Source organism: Bubalus bubalis, chromosome 5 (assembly GCF_019923935.1).
Source record: "Bubalus bubalis isolate 160015118507 breed Murrah chromosome 5, NDDB_SH_1, whole genome shotgun sequence".
Lineage (NCBI taxonomy): Eukaryota > Metazoa > Chordata > Mammalia > Artiodactyla > Bovidae > Bubalus > Bubalus bubalis.
The window spans coordinates 80,002,360-80,021,195 of record NC_059161.1 but is presented as its reverse complement, the minus strand read 5'-3'; the positions used below and the strand labels follow the sequence as shown (position 1 = coordinate 80,021,195).

General features: G+C 51.4%; 1 protein-coding gene across 1 annotated transcript; it reads left to right on the top strand.

Annotated features, from left to right (window-relative positions):
• The first annotated feature begins 2,593 nt into the window (after window positions 1-2,593).
• On the top strand, window positions 2,594-15,439 carry LOC102397154 (proline and arginine rich end leucine rich repeat protein). Its single transcript, XM_006072402.4, has 3 exons — window positions 2,594-2,774; window positions 10,044-11,029; window positions 13,982-15,439. The coding sequence occupies exons 2-3, from the start codon at window positions 10,060-10,062 to the stop codon at window positions 14,155-14,157; spliced, it is 1,146 nt and encodes a 381-aa protein (XP_006072464.1). The 5' UTR covers window positions 2,594-2,774; window positions 10,044-10,059; the 3' UTR covers window positions 14,158-15,439.
• The last annotated feature ends 3,397 nt before the right edge of the window (window positions 15,440-18,836 follow it).

Here is an 18,836-nt window from a genome sequence, read left to right as displayed (position 1 = left end):
AGATTCAGAAATGAAGTTAACTTTTAGAAGAAAGTGTAGATTATAGAATAATTGAACTATCCAGTCAATAGACGGCAAATGATGCCTGCCACATGCAGATGAGAAAAGTGAGAAAGGGCAAATGAGTAGCCTCAGGCCACTTAGGCAGCATGGAAAGGAGGCAGAGCCACAGCTGGACCCACACGTGTGAGACCAAGTCCGTTACCGTAAAAATGGGTCAGGAGGGGGCAACAAGCCCAAGTGTCCATCAGGAGGGGCTGCTCAGATAACTATGGGGCAGAGAGTGAGGGAGAGCCTTAGGTACCAATACGAGTGATCATCAAGCTATCCTACAGAGCAAAAATAAAAGTGCGTAGTTGCTTGTACTTATTGCTTACATGTGCATTAAATAAACCTGGCAAGACACAAGAAACTGGATGCCAATTGCGTCCTGAAGGAAACTGGATGATGGAGAGACAGAGAGGGGAGAAGACTTTTCCCTGGTGCAATCTTTTGTACCGTTTGGAATTTGAATCAAGAGACAGAATTAGCTTTTCAAACATTTTTTAAAAGAGAGTGACAGAGAATTTCCTTGTTCAACCCTCTTAAATGTGATGAAACAGACTTCTACTGACCACCGAGGGTGTGCCAAGCCCCAGGTGGGTGCTGCGGCTTATACCATGTTGAGTAAGATGCTGCCTCTACCCACCAGGAGCCACTCACCCCAGGTGACCCAGACCCCCCAGGCTGGGCGGTGGGATAAGCGACCACAGGTCTCCCACAGCTCTTCCCTGCTGTGCATTTGCCCAGACCCCCAGCCACCTTAGGCCGGGAGCCTCAGTTGGTGATGGGTGAGGGTCTGCCCTAGACCCAGCCCTAGTGGGCCTGACTACCACGAGCCAGTCTGAGCCAAAACTGCCCCAGACCACACCGCGACTTCCCAGCAGAGTCTTCAGGTAGGGCCGTGGAGAGGTGGGAGCCTGAGCCACCTCCCTGTGGAGAGGATCGTACACAATCATGCCCTTTTTTCTCTTGCTTCAAGCACTCACTGCCTATAATCAAGCAGCAGTTGCTGAGCAGATCCAATAAGCAGTGAGCCCTGGAGATGAGATTTCAGCCTGGGTGGGAAGTGTGAGCAGGTCCTGACTCTGGAAATGTATCTGTGATCTACCACATTGGGGAGCCCCCTCCCTCCTGCCTCGCCCTTCCTGCACTTTCCTGCCCCCGAGTTCTGTCCCCCTGACCACACTTCCTAGGAGTGTGCAGCAGCAGCAGCAACCCCGGTGCCTTGACTTCCCGCCATTCTCCCCAGCAGTCGCTTCATACTGTCCTTGATACGCCAAGAAAAGATAAATACCTCCCCTTGGGTCAAGCTACACCAATTGGTGTCCCCGAGATTCAAGAAAGGGAAGCTCTTTCTGGAGGAAAAGTGCAAGTGTCCATGGAATTCTCCAGGCAAGAATACTGGAGTGGGTAGCCAGCCATTCCCTTCTCCAGGGGATATTCCTGACCCAGGGATCAAACTTGGGTCTCCCACATTGCAGGCGGATGCTTTACCATCTGAGCCACCAGGGAAGCCCCTTTCTGGAGGAGCTACCTCTTTTTGGAAATGGCTAAGGGTCTAGCTGTATGAAGTCAGTGAATCACAAAATGCTGTCCCTGTCAATGCTTCCAATGAAGCTGTTCTCCATGGACTTGATGATAGAAAAAGTAAATGTAAGCAAGTTTTCTCAGTCGTCAACTGAGGTGGCAGGAAGTTTTGATGGGTTGCTACTTAGCACTTAACTGCAAGTGTGTTGCAGCCTTTTAATTGAGAAAAATTATGAGAGGTGAAGATCTTACCTGAATGCGTCTCCTGGGAAGACATGGACAGGGAACATTTGGGTTTCCCCATTTACTTTGTTTGATGACCATACAGCACCCAAATCTCTCCTGAGTGTGACATACATGGAGAAGCTGAAAGAAGACACTGGCATTATCCACACGAACAGTGACTTTAAGTCTCACATAAAATCTTTATTCTGCCTTACTCTGTAGTGCAGTCCCAGGCCTGACTTTTCCCTCTCTGGTTCTCAGAGCGCCTAGCAGCCAAACCACAGCTATCTCCCATGCCAGCTCACACAGAGCAGGACTCCTTCCCCCTAGCAACCTCCTAGGGAAGGTGACCTAGGGAAGGACCGTCAGTGCTCAGAAAACACATCCCCACGCCCACATTTGGGAATTCAAGAGCAGAGGAGTGAGGGGCATCAGAAGCAAGGCAATTTGTCAGGAGGAGAAATGCAAGACTCTGGTGCTGGACCCAGCCATCCAGTTCTCGCCTGCACAGAGGTTGCTTTCATTCCTTTTCTTCTGTTAATTTGGCCTGTTTTCCAAACATGGGTCAAACAACCTCCCTCCCAGAAGCAGCAGCAGCAGAAGGAAATGTTATTAAAAACGGGTCCGTTAGTGGGCATGGTGTGTGGATGGAGTCTTTGGGATTTTGGCTGCCAAATAAAGACTTTATTGTTGTCATTCCTCTTCTCCCAAGCTCCCTCCCTCTCTTCCCTCCTCCCTCCCTTCCTCCCTTCCTCCTCCCCTCCCTACTTACAATCGGCCTGGCCCTCCCCTAAACTAACCTCCCTACCCCAATAGGATCTGGTGGAGGAAGAGTCAGGCAAACACAAGCACGCACACAGCACTGGGAGACCAGAACTTCTGGCTGGCTCTCTGCTGCCACAGCTCCACTGAGGGTGGGGGGAGGCAGTCTCGCCTCGCCGGAGACAAACCCGAGCTGAGAGGAGAGGCAGGTGGTTCAGGTAAGCCTGTCTGGAGGAGGAAGGCTCCGGCCTCCAGCCAGCCCCTTCCCACCCCATCCACGCCAGGCTACTGCTCTAGGCTCTGTCCTCGCCTTCCTTCCTTCCTCCCACCCCTCCTTCCTGTCTTCTACCGGATTTTTCTCCTTTCAGAGGAGCTCAGATCAGTCATCCTCATTTCGTCTCCACCCTCTTCCTTCTCTTCATCATTCTGCACCCATGTATTGGCTTGTTGCAAAAGTTAAACTTTCTTGGTACAGATGTGTACTGTAGCCCAGCTCTGCTGCACGCAGCATTTCTACAGATCGGGTTCCCATGGAAACTCTACTCTAGAACCCGTTTTGCTGAATCTTTGATGCTTTGTCACACATGTGCCACACAGATGCTGCACTTTCACTTCACATGCACACACACGAATACACACACAGCGTGAAAGCATCCTGTCCATTCACCTCCATTCTGACAGCATTTGACACGCAGAGCCAGAGCACACAGTGACAAGACCCTGGCAGGAACACACACGGGCACACGCACACACTGCACCGAGGAGAAAAGAGCAAGTGCGTCTTCCCACCGAGGTGGCAGAGCCAACGAAATCATGTGTCCTGAGTGCAGGCGGAGCAGGAACAGGATGAACAGCAGCAGGGGCTGGAGAGATTTCTTCGTTCTTTAGAACTTAATTGGGTGGGAGAGAGAAAAAAGCAGCTTTCCAACCTGCACAGTGTATTCCCAGTAGCTCTGACTTTCTCTGCCTCACTAGTCCAAACCACTTTTCTTTTGGAGAGAGAGAGAGAAGAAAGCAACCCTACTCTGAAGCCTTAGAGGTACTATTTCCCAGCACTGGGGGTATTCATTTCTATTTTAGGCAGGCAGCCAGAAAAGAATTCTCTTTAAAGCCACTTCAACATAATCCCACATTGGCAAGGGCTCCCTGTGGGAGAGGAAAAAAGACATAGTTCCTTAATCAGTCAAGGGAGGGGAAAACTAAAGTGGGAAATGGAATTTTTTAAATAGGGTGGACCCTCTCCATTTCCCCAGCTCATTCCTCTTCGATTATGCAGAGTGTTATCCCAGGGCCAGAAGGGCATGGCCTAGGAGAGGGTCTCCAAGTACCTGGAGACCTGGGTGCAGGGGAGGGTGAGAGGTGCTCACTAGAATTACAGACAACCGGACCCTTTGCTCTAGACCCACGGGATCAAGACCCAAGAATCTGCTGTTGTTTCAGGATGTGAGAGGCAGCAAGGGTTTGAGAGTCTGAACCAGAGGCCTGAGGGAGACATGTGTAGGACTGAACAGCCCAGGATTCTGGCAGCGTTAGCTGGGCAGACAGGCTATGTGGCTTCCCGGACAAGGACTGTCTGATGGAGCAGCTTCCAAGTGTCTCTAGTGGGCCACCCTCTTTTGCAGAGTAACAGCAAGCACCTGAAGGAATGGAAGACCTTCTGTGAGCTCTCCGCTTCTTGTCTCCTTGTAAGCACCGGCAGCTGTGTGATGAGGGAACATTCCAGAAAGCAATTTCCCCCAAGGTAGCTCCAAAGAGCTTAGGCTTCCTCCTACCTGCTAATCTGCCTGCCTGGGCCCCCAGGAGCACTGTGCGGGGCTCCTCCCCACCCCTTTTAGATCCCCTGCTCCTGCCCAGTAGCTGCCTGCTCTGGCGGGCCTGCACAGAGAATGGGCCTAACCGCAGGGTCTGCACTGCCCCTTCACCTCCCCAGGGGCAGCCCCACCTCTTGGGCCTCTGGGGGAAGCTGGAAGGGACAGGTACCCAAGGTTGGGAGGGGAAGTCCCGAGTCACGGTGGACTCCACAGCCAGCTGAGGACAGCAGGCTGCGGTGTCCCTGGTCAGCACCCCCGCAGCTGCGGCAGAAAGGCTCAGGGATGGGAGCGGGTGTTAGTGAGGGGGAGGGACAGAGCGAACATTCCCCAGATGGCTGGGGCATCTATGGCTTCTCTAATTATTTGACTCTGAGACCTAAGTGTGGTTTCACAGGCCTGAAAGGGGAGGAGCTTGCTCTGTGTAGGAAAGTTGGTAGAAATCCAAGTAACCATCTGCAAGGATCGGAATTCAGTGGAGGGAACGGCTGTCCTCTGGCCAAGCTGAAGAGAAAGAGACCCCATTGCTTTGAAATAATGTCAATAATAGCTTAACATTCACCAAGCACTTGGTTTTTGCACATTTACTCACTTAACCTTCCAAATAATCTGATAAAAATGTATTAGTATGCCCATTTTACAGATGAGAAAACTGAAGCTTAGTAGAGGCAAGAGATTTCCCAAGAGTACCCAGCTAAACAGCTGAGGAGTTGCAGGGTTGAGACCCACATCTATAAGCACTCAACATATCAGACAGATTCCTGTAGGCTTTCTTCAGGGGGTGGAAAAGCTAGGGGATCGAGGCAGAGAGAAGGACTTAGTGAGGAGCCGTAATGAGAGGACAAGAGCCATCTCACCCTAAATTGTTCCCCTTGCCTTTAGAATGGAAAACTTGCTCTTCTGGACTAGTGGCCTGAGGCCAAAAAATATTGTGTTTACATGTTGCCTTGTGGTAGACACTGGGGAGACAGATGATTTCTCCATTAGAGTGTTAGATTTATTTTTAGCTCTTTTTGATCTGTAGCACATTTTAAAGTCACTTATCACGTTTACTTCTGAAAATAACCCGATGAGGAACAGAGGGACAGAGAAGATTTCTTTATCTGTGTTTTGCAGGTAAGGGAAGCAAGGCTGAGGACAGGGTCGCGTCACTATAGACAGTGGGGGCTGGGCGGGGACCCCACACCCTCTGTCTAGTTTGCACCATGATGCTCTCTTCACCTTTGCCCCAGTCAGCCTTACTCCTATTCTGATTTCACTCCCCAAGAAAGGGACAGTGAGTCGGTGACTTGCTGAATTCACCATGCCTCCACGTTAGTCCTTTCCTTACATCAGAACCCCACAACGCCTACTTGGAGGCCTTGGAAGAGTCTAAGGCAGCTGCGGTGGGCCTGCCTCACTCCTCTGTTAACAGCTGGGCAGAGATGACCCGATTCTCCCGGCTTCCAACTCCCCTGTGGGCTTCAGGAAGACATAGAGAATAGAATGGCTTTCAGAAGTCTGAGTTTAGGACAGAAAGAAGGAAACCAAAAAAAGAGGGTCATTCCAACGTCCCTGGGCACGGCTCTGGCAGGGGCAACCCCACTCCAACGGCAGGGTCACTAGCTGGGTTAAGCCATGGAGGCCTCAGGGGTCATGAGCTGGATGTGAAATCTGACAAGAACACCAGGAAGTAGTGTGGAGTCATCTTTCTTTAACCCAAGGAGACACACCCAACCTCACTCTCAGCTCAACCCCAATCCCAGGCTCTCTCCATACAAAGCCAATTACCCTATGATTTAGTAAACCCTTGTGGGCCTCAACCAAACCCTGCCCTGAGGCTAAACGTTGCAAGAGCCCTGGGAGTATGAAGCTTAAATGAATGAATTTATGAGCTAAACAGGGACAGGGCTATCTCACTTTAAAAATCAGAGTCTCTTGAGAGGGTATGTTCTTTTGCAAACAAATAAATGAATAAATGAAACCCCTGCCATTTGCAGAGACTTTATGCTCTATGACATGTCTTCATGTGGATGATCCCATTTGATCCTCACACAGTTGAGGAGCCTGGTCCTGAGGAGGTGGGTCAGAGCCAGGATTCAAGCCTAAGTCTCTAATACTTGAGATTGAAATTTGAATTTAAAACTCTCTTAGAAAATCTCAAATGGGAGAGTGAATTTTGGGTTGGTCAAAGCACTTGCTTTCCTCTCACAAATGAGCAGCTTTTTGAGAACAGGTGTTGGTGAATGGGATTAACAGGAGGTCAGTGGTTATAGGCGGTCCAAATGCATTTATTGATCAAGCAGTGAGCTCGGCCCAGCAGAAAGTGGGGAGGTGTGCTTGCGAAGGCATAAGAAATTTAAAAATCACATACACTTAAAATCCCGCCTAAGGAAACTTATGACGCGACAGAAGGTTCTGGAAGACAGGAACATACGACGGTGTGACTTTGGGCTTTGTGGGAGAGACTATGGCTCCCTTTGGAGTCCAGGGACTTCTCGTCTGTCCCAAATTCTGGTTTGGAGACTTAGACTGTGGGGACAGCCCAGACTCCCTCAGGAAGGAGCACCGTCCCATGAGAAAAGCCTTAGAAATGAGCACTGCTCCCTCAAGGACGGAGCGTGCGTGCACACACACAGAATGGTTCAGCCCCAGGGCTAAGAGCAGGGGAATTCAACAGACCTAGTTTCTCCAAGAAACAGGCCCAGGAGCTTCTCCTTGAGAACCTTCTCAGCTCTGAAAGGAGCGTGGCCAGCCCCTAGAGGTCTGGAGTGTAGACGGTCAGAGGGCAGGTGGGGAGATAAGGGAAGTTCCCAAAGGGTCTGGCACAGGAGGTGGCGGCAAGGGCGGCCTGTGTTCACAGCGATGGCAGGGGTGGGGGGCACGCCCGTCGGGTGGGGCTGTGACTGACCCGCGGCTCTGAGGCGCTTGAGCCAAGTGCTGCCCGGGCCCCGCGTCACCGGGAAGCGCCTCGTGCCAGGGCCGGCTGCCGCTCCGCACGGGCGTGACTTGCCCACTCAGGGCCCAGGGTGAATGCTCCTGCTGACCAAGGCAGTGAAGTGGACGGGGCTCCTCCAGGCTGGGAAGCTTCCCGGGGCTTCTCACTGCACAAGAAGCCTCTTGCTTATTGTCAGGCTCCCAGCTGGTCAGGAAGTAAAAAGTGCCAAAGCAAAAAAATGTAAGGTCACAAAAACTGGGGCTTTTAAAAATGTTAGGTTTTAGCACACGAATATAATGCTTTAACCCCGTTTAAAATCTCTATTTCAAGAAAATGACAGAACTTGTAACAATTTCATTGATCACCAATTACAAGTGGTGTGGGGTCTGGCCACAAGACTCAAGTTTAGTCTTACAATGAATGTCTTTTCACCTCAGTCTTTTTGGTATATCCCCAAGATTGTTACATGCGCAACTGGAGATAAAGCCAAGAATCTAACTGCAGCGTCCTTTGTGATAGGAGGCCAGGGGAAATGGCCCCCTGGACCCCCTTGGAGAGGTCTCCCTGGGAAGAGACCACCTTAGAGGAAGGAGGAGAAGGAGCAAAAGCTGCAGGGCAGCCTCCTCTCCCTTCCCTCCACGCTGTCTCCATTCTGCTCCTTCCTTTCCACACTCTATACTCCATGAGGACCCACGCACGCACACCGAGGAGGGGCGCATGCGTTTGCCCATGTGTGTGGCACAGGGAGAGGAGTGTCTGTGCGAGCGTGTGTGGGCTGGGTGTCCAGGGCAGGTGTGCAACAGGTGTAGGTAGACTCCCTCGCCCCTCCAGGGTGAGCCCTGCCCTCGTCCATGTTTCTTGTCACACTCAGCTCCTTCCAAGTAACAGACTCAGGCTAAACATCTGGTGAGGGGCTTCTACTGAGCTAGCTTTGAACAAAGCTAGCAGGAAGCCAGTACTGGGTCTCACAAGGGAAGAACCTAGCTGATGTGGGCTCCAAAGAAAGCAGGGGAAGCCTGGCGCAGAGGCAGTGATCACAGGGTCCAGATGCAGCTGAGGATACACTCCAGCCCCCTCTCTAAGAACTCCAAGAAACCTGCATCTCCAAAGTGTCCCAGGCCCTAGGAAGGGAAGGGGCAGACCACCGCAAATAGTGAAGAAGCAGCAAAGAGGGCCATTGGAAGCAACGTGGAGACAGAGATCCCGGAGCAGACCAGAGGGGCTGTCACAGGGACCTTGGGAGGGGAAAGGACAGGTAACCCGACAAGCTAGGGCAGGAAGTCTGAGAGAGATGCCAGTTTTTGTCTGCAGCCTTGGGTCTACCCCAGTTTCCTCAGCTTAATTTGACTCAAACCACATGGCCCTATCTGTAGCATCATCAGAATCAATGGGAAGGGCAACCCCAAAGCATCCTTCAGCAACATATTCCACTATGTCTCTGAGGCGGGCGGGAAGTTCTCCTCTATATCCCACCCCGATATCATCAACTCCAGTGCATATGGGAAGCAGCAATACCAGATCAGAAGAAATGAAAGTGGTTTCCCTGCAGCTTTTTAAAAAATTGAAACATAGTTAATGTACAATATTATCTAAGTTATAGGTGTACAATACAGTGGTTTACAATATTTAAAGGTTACACTCCACTTATAGTTATCATAAAATATTGGCTCTATCTCCTGTGTTGTACAATATATCCTAGCTTATTTTATACGTAATAGTCTATACCTCTTAATCCCCTATCCTTATATTGCCCCTCTCCACTAGTAACCACTGGTTCTCTATACCTATGAATCTGCTTCTTTTTTTGGTTATATTCACTAGTTTGTTGTATTCCCCACAGCTTTCAGTATCTTCCTTGTTTATTTCCCCAGGAGCCTCCACATCTGGGGAGAAATTCTTGGTGTGTGTCCTGCTGGCAAAGACCAGCGTTCTCTGAGCTGAGCCCTGGGAAGGAGGGGTGAGAGGGGACAGACGCAAGGGGACCGCAGCACTTCCTTCCCAAGAGCTTGCTGAGCCCACGGAGACGTGGGTCTTTGTCCTGGGTCTGCTGTTATATAGCTTCCTGGCCTTGACAAGCTACTACTCCCCTCCAGTACTCAATTTTTATAAATAGTTGAATCTGGACTTGGTGAATTTCAAAACACTTTAAGCAATGCTACTTTTTTTTTTTTTCAAATGCATGCTTCAGCTAACCCTTAATTTGTGTAGCAGATTTTAAAACCACAGAGCTCCTCATGTTGGACAGGGGTGAGTTGGGGGGTCCCCCAGGGCCATCCCCTTGGTCTCCCTCCCTCAGGAGGACTCCACAGAAATGGGGCACAGTTTGGAAACCACTGAGTTATGGAACCAGTAAGGACCCTTCCAGATGTAATACCCCAGGACTCTATGGCTCACATACCCTAACATCCCTCCTATAAGGGGAGAGATGATTTTCTCATGCTGCAAACCAGGAGACTGAGGACTAGAGTGGTTAAGGGTATTCTCCAGGAAACCCTGGGACTTCTGATTCACAGCCCAGAGTGCATTCTGCCAAGACAGCTGACACTCCAGCACATCAGCACCTGGGCCTCTGGGAAAGGGAGCCAGACACTCAAACCCTTGCTGCTTTCTCACCTGCTGGATACAGGCAAGCAAGGAGATGCTTCCACAGGTCCCTGCCACAGCTCCCCGCAAGCCCATCCCAGCCAACTCCAGCTGCAAAGACACGTGTTCTTTTTACTGAGGCCCAGCAGGCTGATGACCTCCTGCGTTCCTCCCCACAGGTGTGTCGCCTGGATCATGAGGTCATCCCTCTGCTGGCTCCTCACACTTCTCCTCATCTTGGCCACAGAGGCCCAAGGCCAGCCAACAAGACGACCGAGACCCAGACCGAGGCCTCGGCCCAGACCCAGACTCAGACCCACACCCAGCTTTCCACAGCCCGATGAGCCAACGGAGCCTACAGACCTGCCTCCCCCACTCCCCCCAGGCCCCCCGTCGGTCTTTCCTGACTGTCCCCGGGAGTGCTACTGCCCCCCTGACTTCCCGTCCGCCCTCTACTGTGACAGCCGCAACCTCCGAAAGGTCCCTGTCATCCCATCCCGCATCCATTACCTCTATCTCCAGAACAACTTCATCACTGAGCTCCCGGTGGAGTCCTTCAAGAATGCCACGGGCCTGAGGTGGATCAACCTGGACAACAACCGGATTCGAAAGGTGGACCAGAGGGTGCTGGAGAAACTCCCCAGCCTGGTGTTCCTCTACATGGAGAAGAACCAGCTCGAAGAGGTGCCCGCGGCCCTGCCCCGGAACTTGGAGCAGCTGAGGCTAAGCCAGAACCAGATCTCCAGGATCCCGCCCGGGGTCTTCAGCAAGCTGGAGAACCTGCTGCTGCTGGACCTGCAGCACAACAAGCTGAGTGACGGCGTCTTCAAGCCCGACACCTTTCAGGGCCTCAAGAACCTCATGCAGCTCAACCTGGCCCACAACACCTTGAGGAAGATGCCCCCTAAGGTTCCCTCCGCCATCCACCAGCTCTACCTGGACAGCAACAGAATCGAGGCCATCCCCAGTGGGTACTTCAAGGGCTTCCCCAACCTGGCCTTCATCCGCCTCAACTACAACCAGCTCTCGGACCGGGGCCTCCCCAAGAACTCGTTCAACATCTCCAACCTGCTGGTGCTGCACCTGTCTCACAACAGGATCAGCAGCGTGCCCGCCATCAGCAGCAGGCTGGAGCACCTGTACCTCAACAACAACAGCATCGAGAGTGAGTGCGGGGACTGCGGCGGCGCGGGCGGGGGGCTGGCTCTCCCTCCTCAGCGCTTTCACGCGGGCCTCAGGCCTGTGCCTGAGGATGCAGAAGCACCCAGTCTGGCACGGTCTTCAAACCTTTGTCTTTCCACTTGCAGCCCACATGACCTTCAAAGAATATCTGACCTCTCTGCGAAGTCTCCTCATTTGTAAAATGGCACAAAATATATATGAAGATTTACTAGTTTAGTATGGATAAAGTGCCCAGAATACCATGCTTGGAGGGTAACAGCTTTTCTACCTCCAGCCCTTCTCACCAGCCCCTGCTCCTTTGCTCTCCAGACCTGTAGGTAAGGGAGACGTGAAATACAGTCCTGGACATTCTTCTAAAGAATGGTGACATTTAAATGCTGACTCTGGAATGTCCTGGAGAAGCCAATGGCACCCCACTCCAGTACTCTTGCCTGGAAAATCCCACGGATGGAGGAGCCTGGTAGGCTGCAGTCCATGGGGTCTCAAAGAGTCGGACATGACTAAGCAACTTCACTTTTACTTTCATGCATTGGAGAAAGAAATGGCAACCCACTCCAGTGTTCTTGCCTGGAGAATCCCAGGGATGGGGGAGCCTGGTGGGCTGCCATCTTTGGGGTCGCACAGAGTCAGACACAACTGAAGCAACTTAGCAGCAGCAGCAGCTGGAGTGTCCTGGATCTGTCCACTGCAGCTGTGAGAAAATGGGCTTCTTCCCAAGCCTGAGCCTAGGTAAAAACATACAGAGAGGTAGTTCTGTGTATATTATGAGTGGCTGGTGGTTTAATCGCTAAGTCGTGTCCGACTCTTTGTGGCCCCATGGACTGTAGCCTGCCAGGTTCCTCTGTCCATGAGATTTTCCAGCAATAATGGTGGAGTGGGTTGCCATTTCCTTCTCCAGGGGATCTTCCCCACCAAGGGATCGAACCTGGGTCTCCTGCATCGCAGGCAAATTCTTTTACCAGTTGAGCCACCAGGGAAGCCCCACACTAAAAGCATACGACTGGAAAAGACATGGCAGTCAGGAGAATATGTCTGTATGTGGATGCTTTCTGAATCTATCTGGAAGGCTGAAGGATTCGGTCATAAAAGTCAGTATACTCAATGCAGAATTTGCCTAAGCTACATTTACAGGGTCCTGGGCTTTGGATAAAAATTGTAGGTCAGAAAAAAGACTGGAAGTGACAGTTTTGCCCAATCAAAAACATCAGATCTGAGTAGAGCATCAGCAGAACAATTTAAAAACAAAAGTGAGAATATTCTCTGGCCCCTGGACAAAATCAGGCTACATCCACAAGACGAATGCAGCAGCTATGGGAATGGAGACCAAGGAGAAAGAGAAGCACTCCCAAAATGATATTAGGAATCCTTAGCTTTCAAGCCAAAGGATGAGAGGGAGATTTTTGAATTTCTATAATCTCGAAACAAGTGGATAATAGAACAGGCTTATTCACTCATCTGAGATAATTGCCCAAAGGTAGGGGAAGTCTTCTTAAATCTTGCAAGAAAGAAATTCAGGAAAAGGCAAAACTGTCTAATTTTACCCTGCAGGTAGCAAACTGATGGAACACATTACTCCCACGAGGCTGTATCGGCCAAAAATCTAGCCAGAAAGGATACCTTGATTAATAAATGGTTGACAATTTTCTATCAGATTGTGGATAAAAACAGGCTGTGGTAAGAGGGGGTGGTGATCCAGCCTTCTGAGGTTGAAGACGGAAAGATTCCACCCACTCTCACCATTTCACAATTTCAGAACAGCGCATCAGGGGGGTAAAGTCCAAAGCTACAACAGGTCATAGGAAGAAAATTCATCTATGTCAGGGCTCTTTCTGCTGCTCCAACGCTGAAGAGAGAAGAAAGCAGAGAGAGGGAAGATGAGGAAGAGGAGGAAGGAGATGAAGAGCACCCAACCACCGCCCACAGAAGATAAAAGAAGCAAGGCTTGGGAGGATAGAAAGCTTCATTTAGAAGAGGGCATACCAAAAAGGTGAAGGGGAAAACGGAAACTCAGCTTCCATTTGAAAACCTACCTCCATTTGCCCATCTCTTCCCTTTCTAGCTCACTTTCCCCAGAGTCAGTCATCAGTCCAGAATCAATGGCTCCATCACGTCCTGGGGCCCCGTGCCCCTCCCTGGCACCCCTTCTCTTCCTGTCATCCCTAGGTCAGTCAACCTAGCCATCTTCTGCCCACCCTCAAGCCTCACATCCCGCTTACAGGAGAACCTCTGGGGTAATCCATCCACTGCGGGCTTCAGATCTTGCTTCCCTCCACTGTTTCTCCACATGCAGCCAGATTCATCTTTCTACAGTATAAACCTGATCATAACGCCCTTCCAGATTTAGCCCCCCTGGGACACCAGTTCATAAATCCCACCGTCCCTCTCATAACAGCAGTCCTGCTCAGTGACCTTCCTCAGACTAGAAATCAGAGACCCCATCCTTAGTGAAATATCTGAAAGTCTCCTATAATTGGTGGCCACAACTGGAGCCTCTCCAGTTTACTCTGCTTAGTATATCACGTTGTACTATTTACTGGTTCCTAACTCTGCCATGAGCTTTTTGCCTTCCACAACATCATTCAAACAGGTCACAGCATCAGAACACCGTCCCCAGGTCTCTACATGTTAATCCTATCTTTGAAGGGTCAGCTCAAAGTTCACTTCTTCCATGAGTCTTTAGAGTGAGTTTTCAATAACAATTGTTGATCAGTTCCAATTTAGTTCATTTTACAAACGGGTAAACCAGCCTGGAGGTTAGGGTCAATCACTCATGGTCGCATGTTCCCGAGAACTGGTGAGCCAGTTCCAGAGAAGAAATCTCTAGGGTCCTTATCCTTGTCCACCCTCTTTTCCCTCCACATTTTGGCCTCTAGCCCTATCTGGCCTGACCCCCTGCCCACCTCTCCTGCTGACTTCTCCCTTTCTTTCTCCGCAGAAATCAATGGGACCCAAATTTGCCCCAACAATATAGTTGCCTTCCATGACTTCTCCTCGGATCTGGAGCACGTGCCGCACCTCCGCTACCTGCGGCTGGATGGGAACTACCTGAAGCCGCCCATCCCGCTGGACCTCATGATGTGCTTCCGCCTGCTGCAGTCCGTGGTCATCTAGGCCCTTCTGTGCCCCTGGAGCTCCTCCGGCCGCGCTGAACGTGGAGGCCCAGGCGCCCGTGCCCACAGCTTGTTTGCTCTGTCTCCTTTTCTTGCTCCCAGCTCTGCCCTTCTTATCCCACCTTCCCGAGTCAGGGACAAGCCACATACTCTGCTGCCCCTGCAGCTTCTAGAACAAGATTTCCAAAGGCTTGATTTGGTCCACCCAGTTCAAAGACACCTGCTGTGCACCCCAACTTCTGGTCCCAGAAGCACAGGTGTATGTCTAAAGACATCCCACTCTCTTCCTCCCTCATCACTCCTGGGTTAGCCCGGGCCATGGATGGAAATCTGGTTCTCGTCCTGGCCAAAGCAAGCAGAGCATGGTCAGGGGCAGCCTAGACGTGAAGTTTGGAAAGTCCTGCTGGAAACTCCTCTATTGTGGGCAGCTCTGACCCAAACAGACTGAGGAACTCAGGTCTCCTGGGTCAAGGATCCCATCTTCCAAAACTGCTGCTGCCCTGCCCCATTCACAGGCACCAGACAGGCACCTGCCCTCTGCCAGCCTGGGTTCTGGAAAGGAGATGCAAGGGAACGGCTGAAGAAGGATGCAGGCTCAGAGATGGGCACAGGGACCTGCTGCTCCTTCATAGGGTGAGAGGGGCCCTTCTCGGCACACAGCCTCCTGGCTGAGCCTCTGTGCCAACAGTTAGAGCAGGGAGGAGCATTCCAGGAGGAGAGTGGCACAAAAACCCAGGGACCAGCCAGTGGGAGAGGCTGGGAGTCAGAACCCACGATGGCCCGTGTGGGTGCGGATGGCCCCTTGGCCGCTGGACAAGAGGCCCAATGCCTGAGGAGCAGCACGGAGAGGGTACAGAGCCAGCAACACCGCCCTGCCCTGCCGTGGGCTCTCTGCTTCTCCGTTGCTGGGGAGCGGCTCCTGAGGAACTGCTCAGAGAAGGGGTGGGGAGCCGGAAATCTCCCAGAGCCCTCTTCTGCTTGTGCAGCGGCCTCCCCTCTCAGCCAGGCACAGCAGTGACATCTGGTGGCTGATACTGCCCACAGCTGGTCCTGTGTCATCTTTCGGGGTGATTTGCCAAGGTCAGGAGTTGGCCTCTAGTTCCCACTTGAAAAGCTGTGGGCGACACGTGTGGTCTCTGTCCTCTGGGCTCTATAGGGCACTCGGGTATAGAGGCACCAAGATAGGGGACCTGGTTCCCATATGAGTGAACCCAAGAGGGAAGCTTCAGGAACCCAGAAGAGGATATGGCTTGTTCCCCTCTGCCCTCTCACCTTGCGGGTCCCTTCTGCTCTACGCTTTCAGGTGGTAGACTAAGGAGGTGGCTACAGTCCCCTCCAAGGACCCTCTGGAGCTCATGTTCCCTATGCAGCTCCACCTTTTAGACCATGTTCTAAGGCAGCACGAGTCCTAAATATTATCTCTTTCCTTTGCAATAATTTATTCCCTATATTGGAGAAGGCAATGGCACCCCACTCCAGTACTCTTGCCTGGAAAATCCCATGGACGGAGGAGCCTGGTAGGCTGCAGTCCATGGGGTCGTTGAGGGTCGGACACGACTGAGCAACTTCACTTTCACTTTTCTCTTTCATGCACTGGAGAGGGAAATGGCAACCCACTCCAGTATTCTTGCCTGGAGAATCCCAGGGACAACGGAGCCCGGTGGGCTGCCGTCATGGGGTCACACAGAGTCAGACACGACTGAAGCAAGTTAGCATAGCATAGCATAGCATAGCATTTCCTGAATGGACTGTCCTTCCCCCAAAGTTTTCACACACACTGCCTCCCAATCTGGCCCAGGGGAGCAGTGTGTGAAAGGCCTCTAAGGCAAGCCCGAGTCCCCCAGAGCTGACTGACCTTCATCTCCCCTTTCCTCCCTCTAGTGGGTGGTGATGCCCCCCCTAGAACCCCCAAGTGTACGTTGGTGGGACCACGGGGTGTGTGTCCTAGAAATGAGTAGGACACAGTGCCCACTCTCAAGTTAGGTTGAGAAAAGTTCCAGAGATGTTTAAGAAATTGGATTAAGCTAGCTTCCTAACTTCAAGAAATCCCCATTTTATCCTAATTTTTCTCTTTTGCTAATTTACAGAAAATAGGCCCATTTCATCAAGTTCCTCCCCATGTTCCCATTCAACTGCTTCATTCTTTGCAGCTGCAGCTGGTTTTTCAAAGCTCTTGCTTAAAGTCAAGATAAACTGTAGCCAAGGTGCTACAGCTTGGATAACCGCCCCTTGTGTATCTTACTCCCTTGCCCTCTCAGCCCCTCTGGTGATGAGCACAGCGCCTAGGACTCCTCACGGAGGAGGGGTGATTCCCCTGCTCCTGCAAACCTGAACTGTTTTGTTTCAGCAGCAACAAAATCACCATCATCCCAGTGCCCTGTCTAGAATATGCCGGCTCCCTCTAGCTCCCTGCAGCTGTAAACCAGAGGAAACGGAATTGGCCGTATAGTTCCACCCCCGCCCCCCACACACACAATGCGCTGGTTTCCCCGGGATTAAGGAGGCCGCCTCCTCCATATACAACTTCACTCTCTCAGTGCTGTTGGCATAGCCACATACAGGTGTGTAGGTAGGTGTGTTTGTGTACTCTGTACCTACATCTATTCTTTCTTAAAGATCATGACAACTTTGTGAAACAACTTTCACATTCCATCACGCTTCACAGCAGAGAAAATAAAGTGATATGAAAAATATCCTGCTTGAATCTGACAATGTAAACAGGTGAGAATAGTACCTTAAATTCATCTTGCCACCCTCTCCCCCTACCTCCAACCTTACTACCTCTGAGAAGACTGGTAGAGATAGGAGCCTATTCCTAAGAAACTCTAGGGAAATGATTCTAAAACCTTTTCTTGGGGAACTTCCCCCATTCCTAAAGTCAGATAAAAAAACCTGGCAGCTACATGTGAAGCCCCAAACTCCAAGTTCTTTTCAACCCACAGATACTACTAGATGCCTGAGGGTCTCCCAGATGCTCAGCACTGAGACAGATACAGAAAGACACAAGCCAGACTCCATTCCTAACCAGACAAAACCTACAGACTGGTTGAGGACCGGTAGTGTAAGATGCACAGAACAGTGTGGCAGAGGTATATCGAGCACAGTGAACAAAGGGCCAACCACCGCATCTGGAATGGTCTGTAGGCCATGCAGACATTCACAGAGGGGCAAGATCAGGATGCCCTGGAATCTCTCTTCCGTGGAAGGTTTGTTTCAGAATCCTCCCGGACTACACCACCTCCTTTTGGATAAAAAGCTGCCAGATACTGTCCCACTCCTTCTACCTTGCCTCCTAAATTTCTGCCTCAGTTCAATTCAGCAAGTGTTCAGTGTATATCAACCACGGGCAAGGTTTCCAGCTAAGAATTCAAGGACCGGTAATATATACTCCTTGCCCTTGAGGAATTCATAAAGGGAAAATCCATGAACTAGTAATTGCATGTCTTAAGTGTCTGCAATAATGCTGGGTACAAAAAGCATTGTGGAGGGGTCTCTCCTCCTGCCTGGAGAAGCCAGAATGCTTCCTATCATTTGCTCTGGATCTTACGATTTGAATCAGATTTTGCCAGGTGGGAGGAGGAAAAAGCACATAAGCAGGAAAGAAGGGAACCTGCTTGAGAAAAAGATCGGAAGACATGGAGTCTACTGTGTGTGTGTGTGTGTGTGTGTGTGTGTGTGTGAGAGAGAGAGAGAGAAGAGGAAGAATGATTTGCAGTCATGGATTTATGGGGCTACAAGCCCTCGGCAGGAAATAGACCCCTGCTGTCCAAAAAGCAGGGGAGTTCCTGACACTTCCACCCCTGCCTCTCTCTCTCTCTGTGCCCTTGAACAGGGAAGCAAGGGGGTCACCCTGACCCAGACCTCTGTCCCCAGGGCCTGCCACCTCCACTCCATCATCACGCCTCCTGCTCCTCCTAACGAGGCTCGGATTAGAGCGGCTCTCCAGGGCTGAGCTGCCTGGAACAACAGCAGGACAGTTAGACGGTTCCCACGCAGATCACACACACACACACACCATGGGCCCTCACAGACATGCACACACACACACACCACAGGTCCTCACACACACACACACACACACACACACACACACACACACCATGGGCCCTCACAGACACGCACACACACACATACCACAGGTCCTCACACACACACACACACACACACACCATGGGCCCTCACAGACACGCACACACCCACATACCACGGGCCCTCACACACACACACACACATACCATGGGCCCTCACACACACACACACACACACACACACACCATGGACCCTCACACACACACACACACCATAGACCCTCACACACACACACACCATGGACCTTCTCACACACACACACACACACACACACACCATGGACCCTCACACACACACATACCACAGGCCCTCACACACACACAAACACCATGGGCCCTCACATACACACACACCGTGGATCCTCACACACACACACACACACACACTGTGGACCCTCACACACACACACCATGGGCCCTCATAGACACGCACACACACATATACCATGGGCCCTCACACACACACACACACACACACCATGGGCCCTCACAGACATGCACACACACACACCATGGACCCTCACACACACACACACACATACCACGGGCCCTCACACACACACACACACCATGGGCCCTCACACACACACAC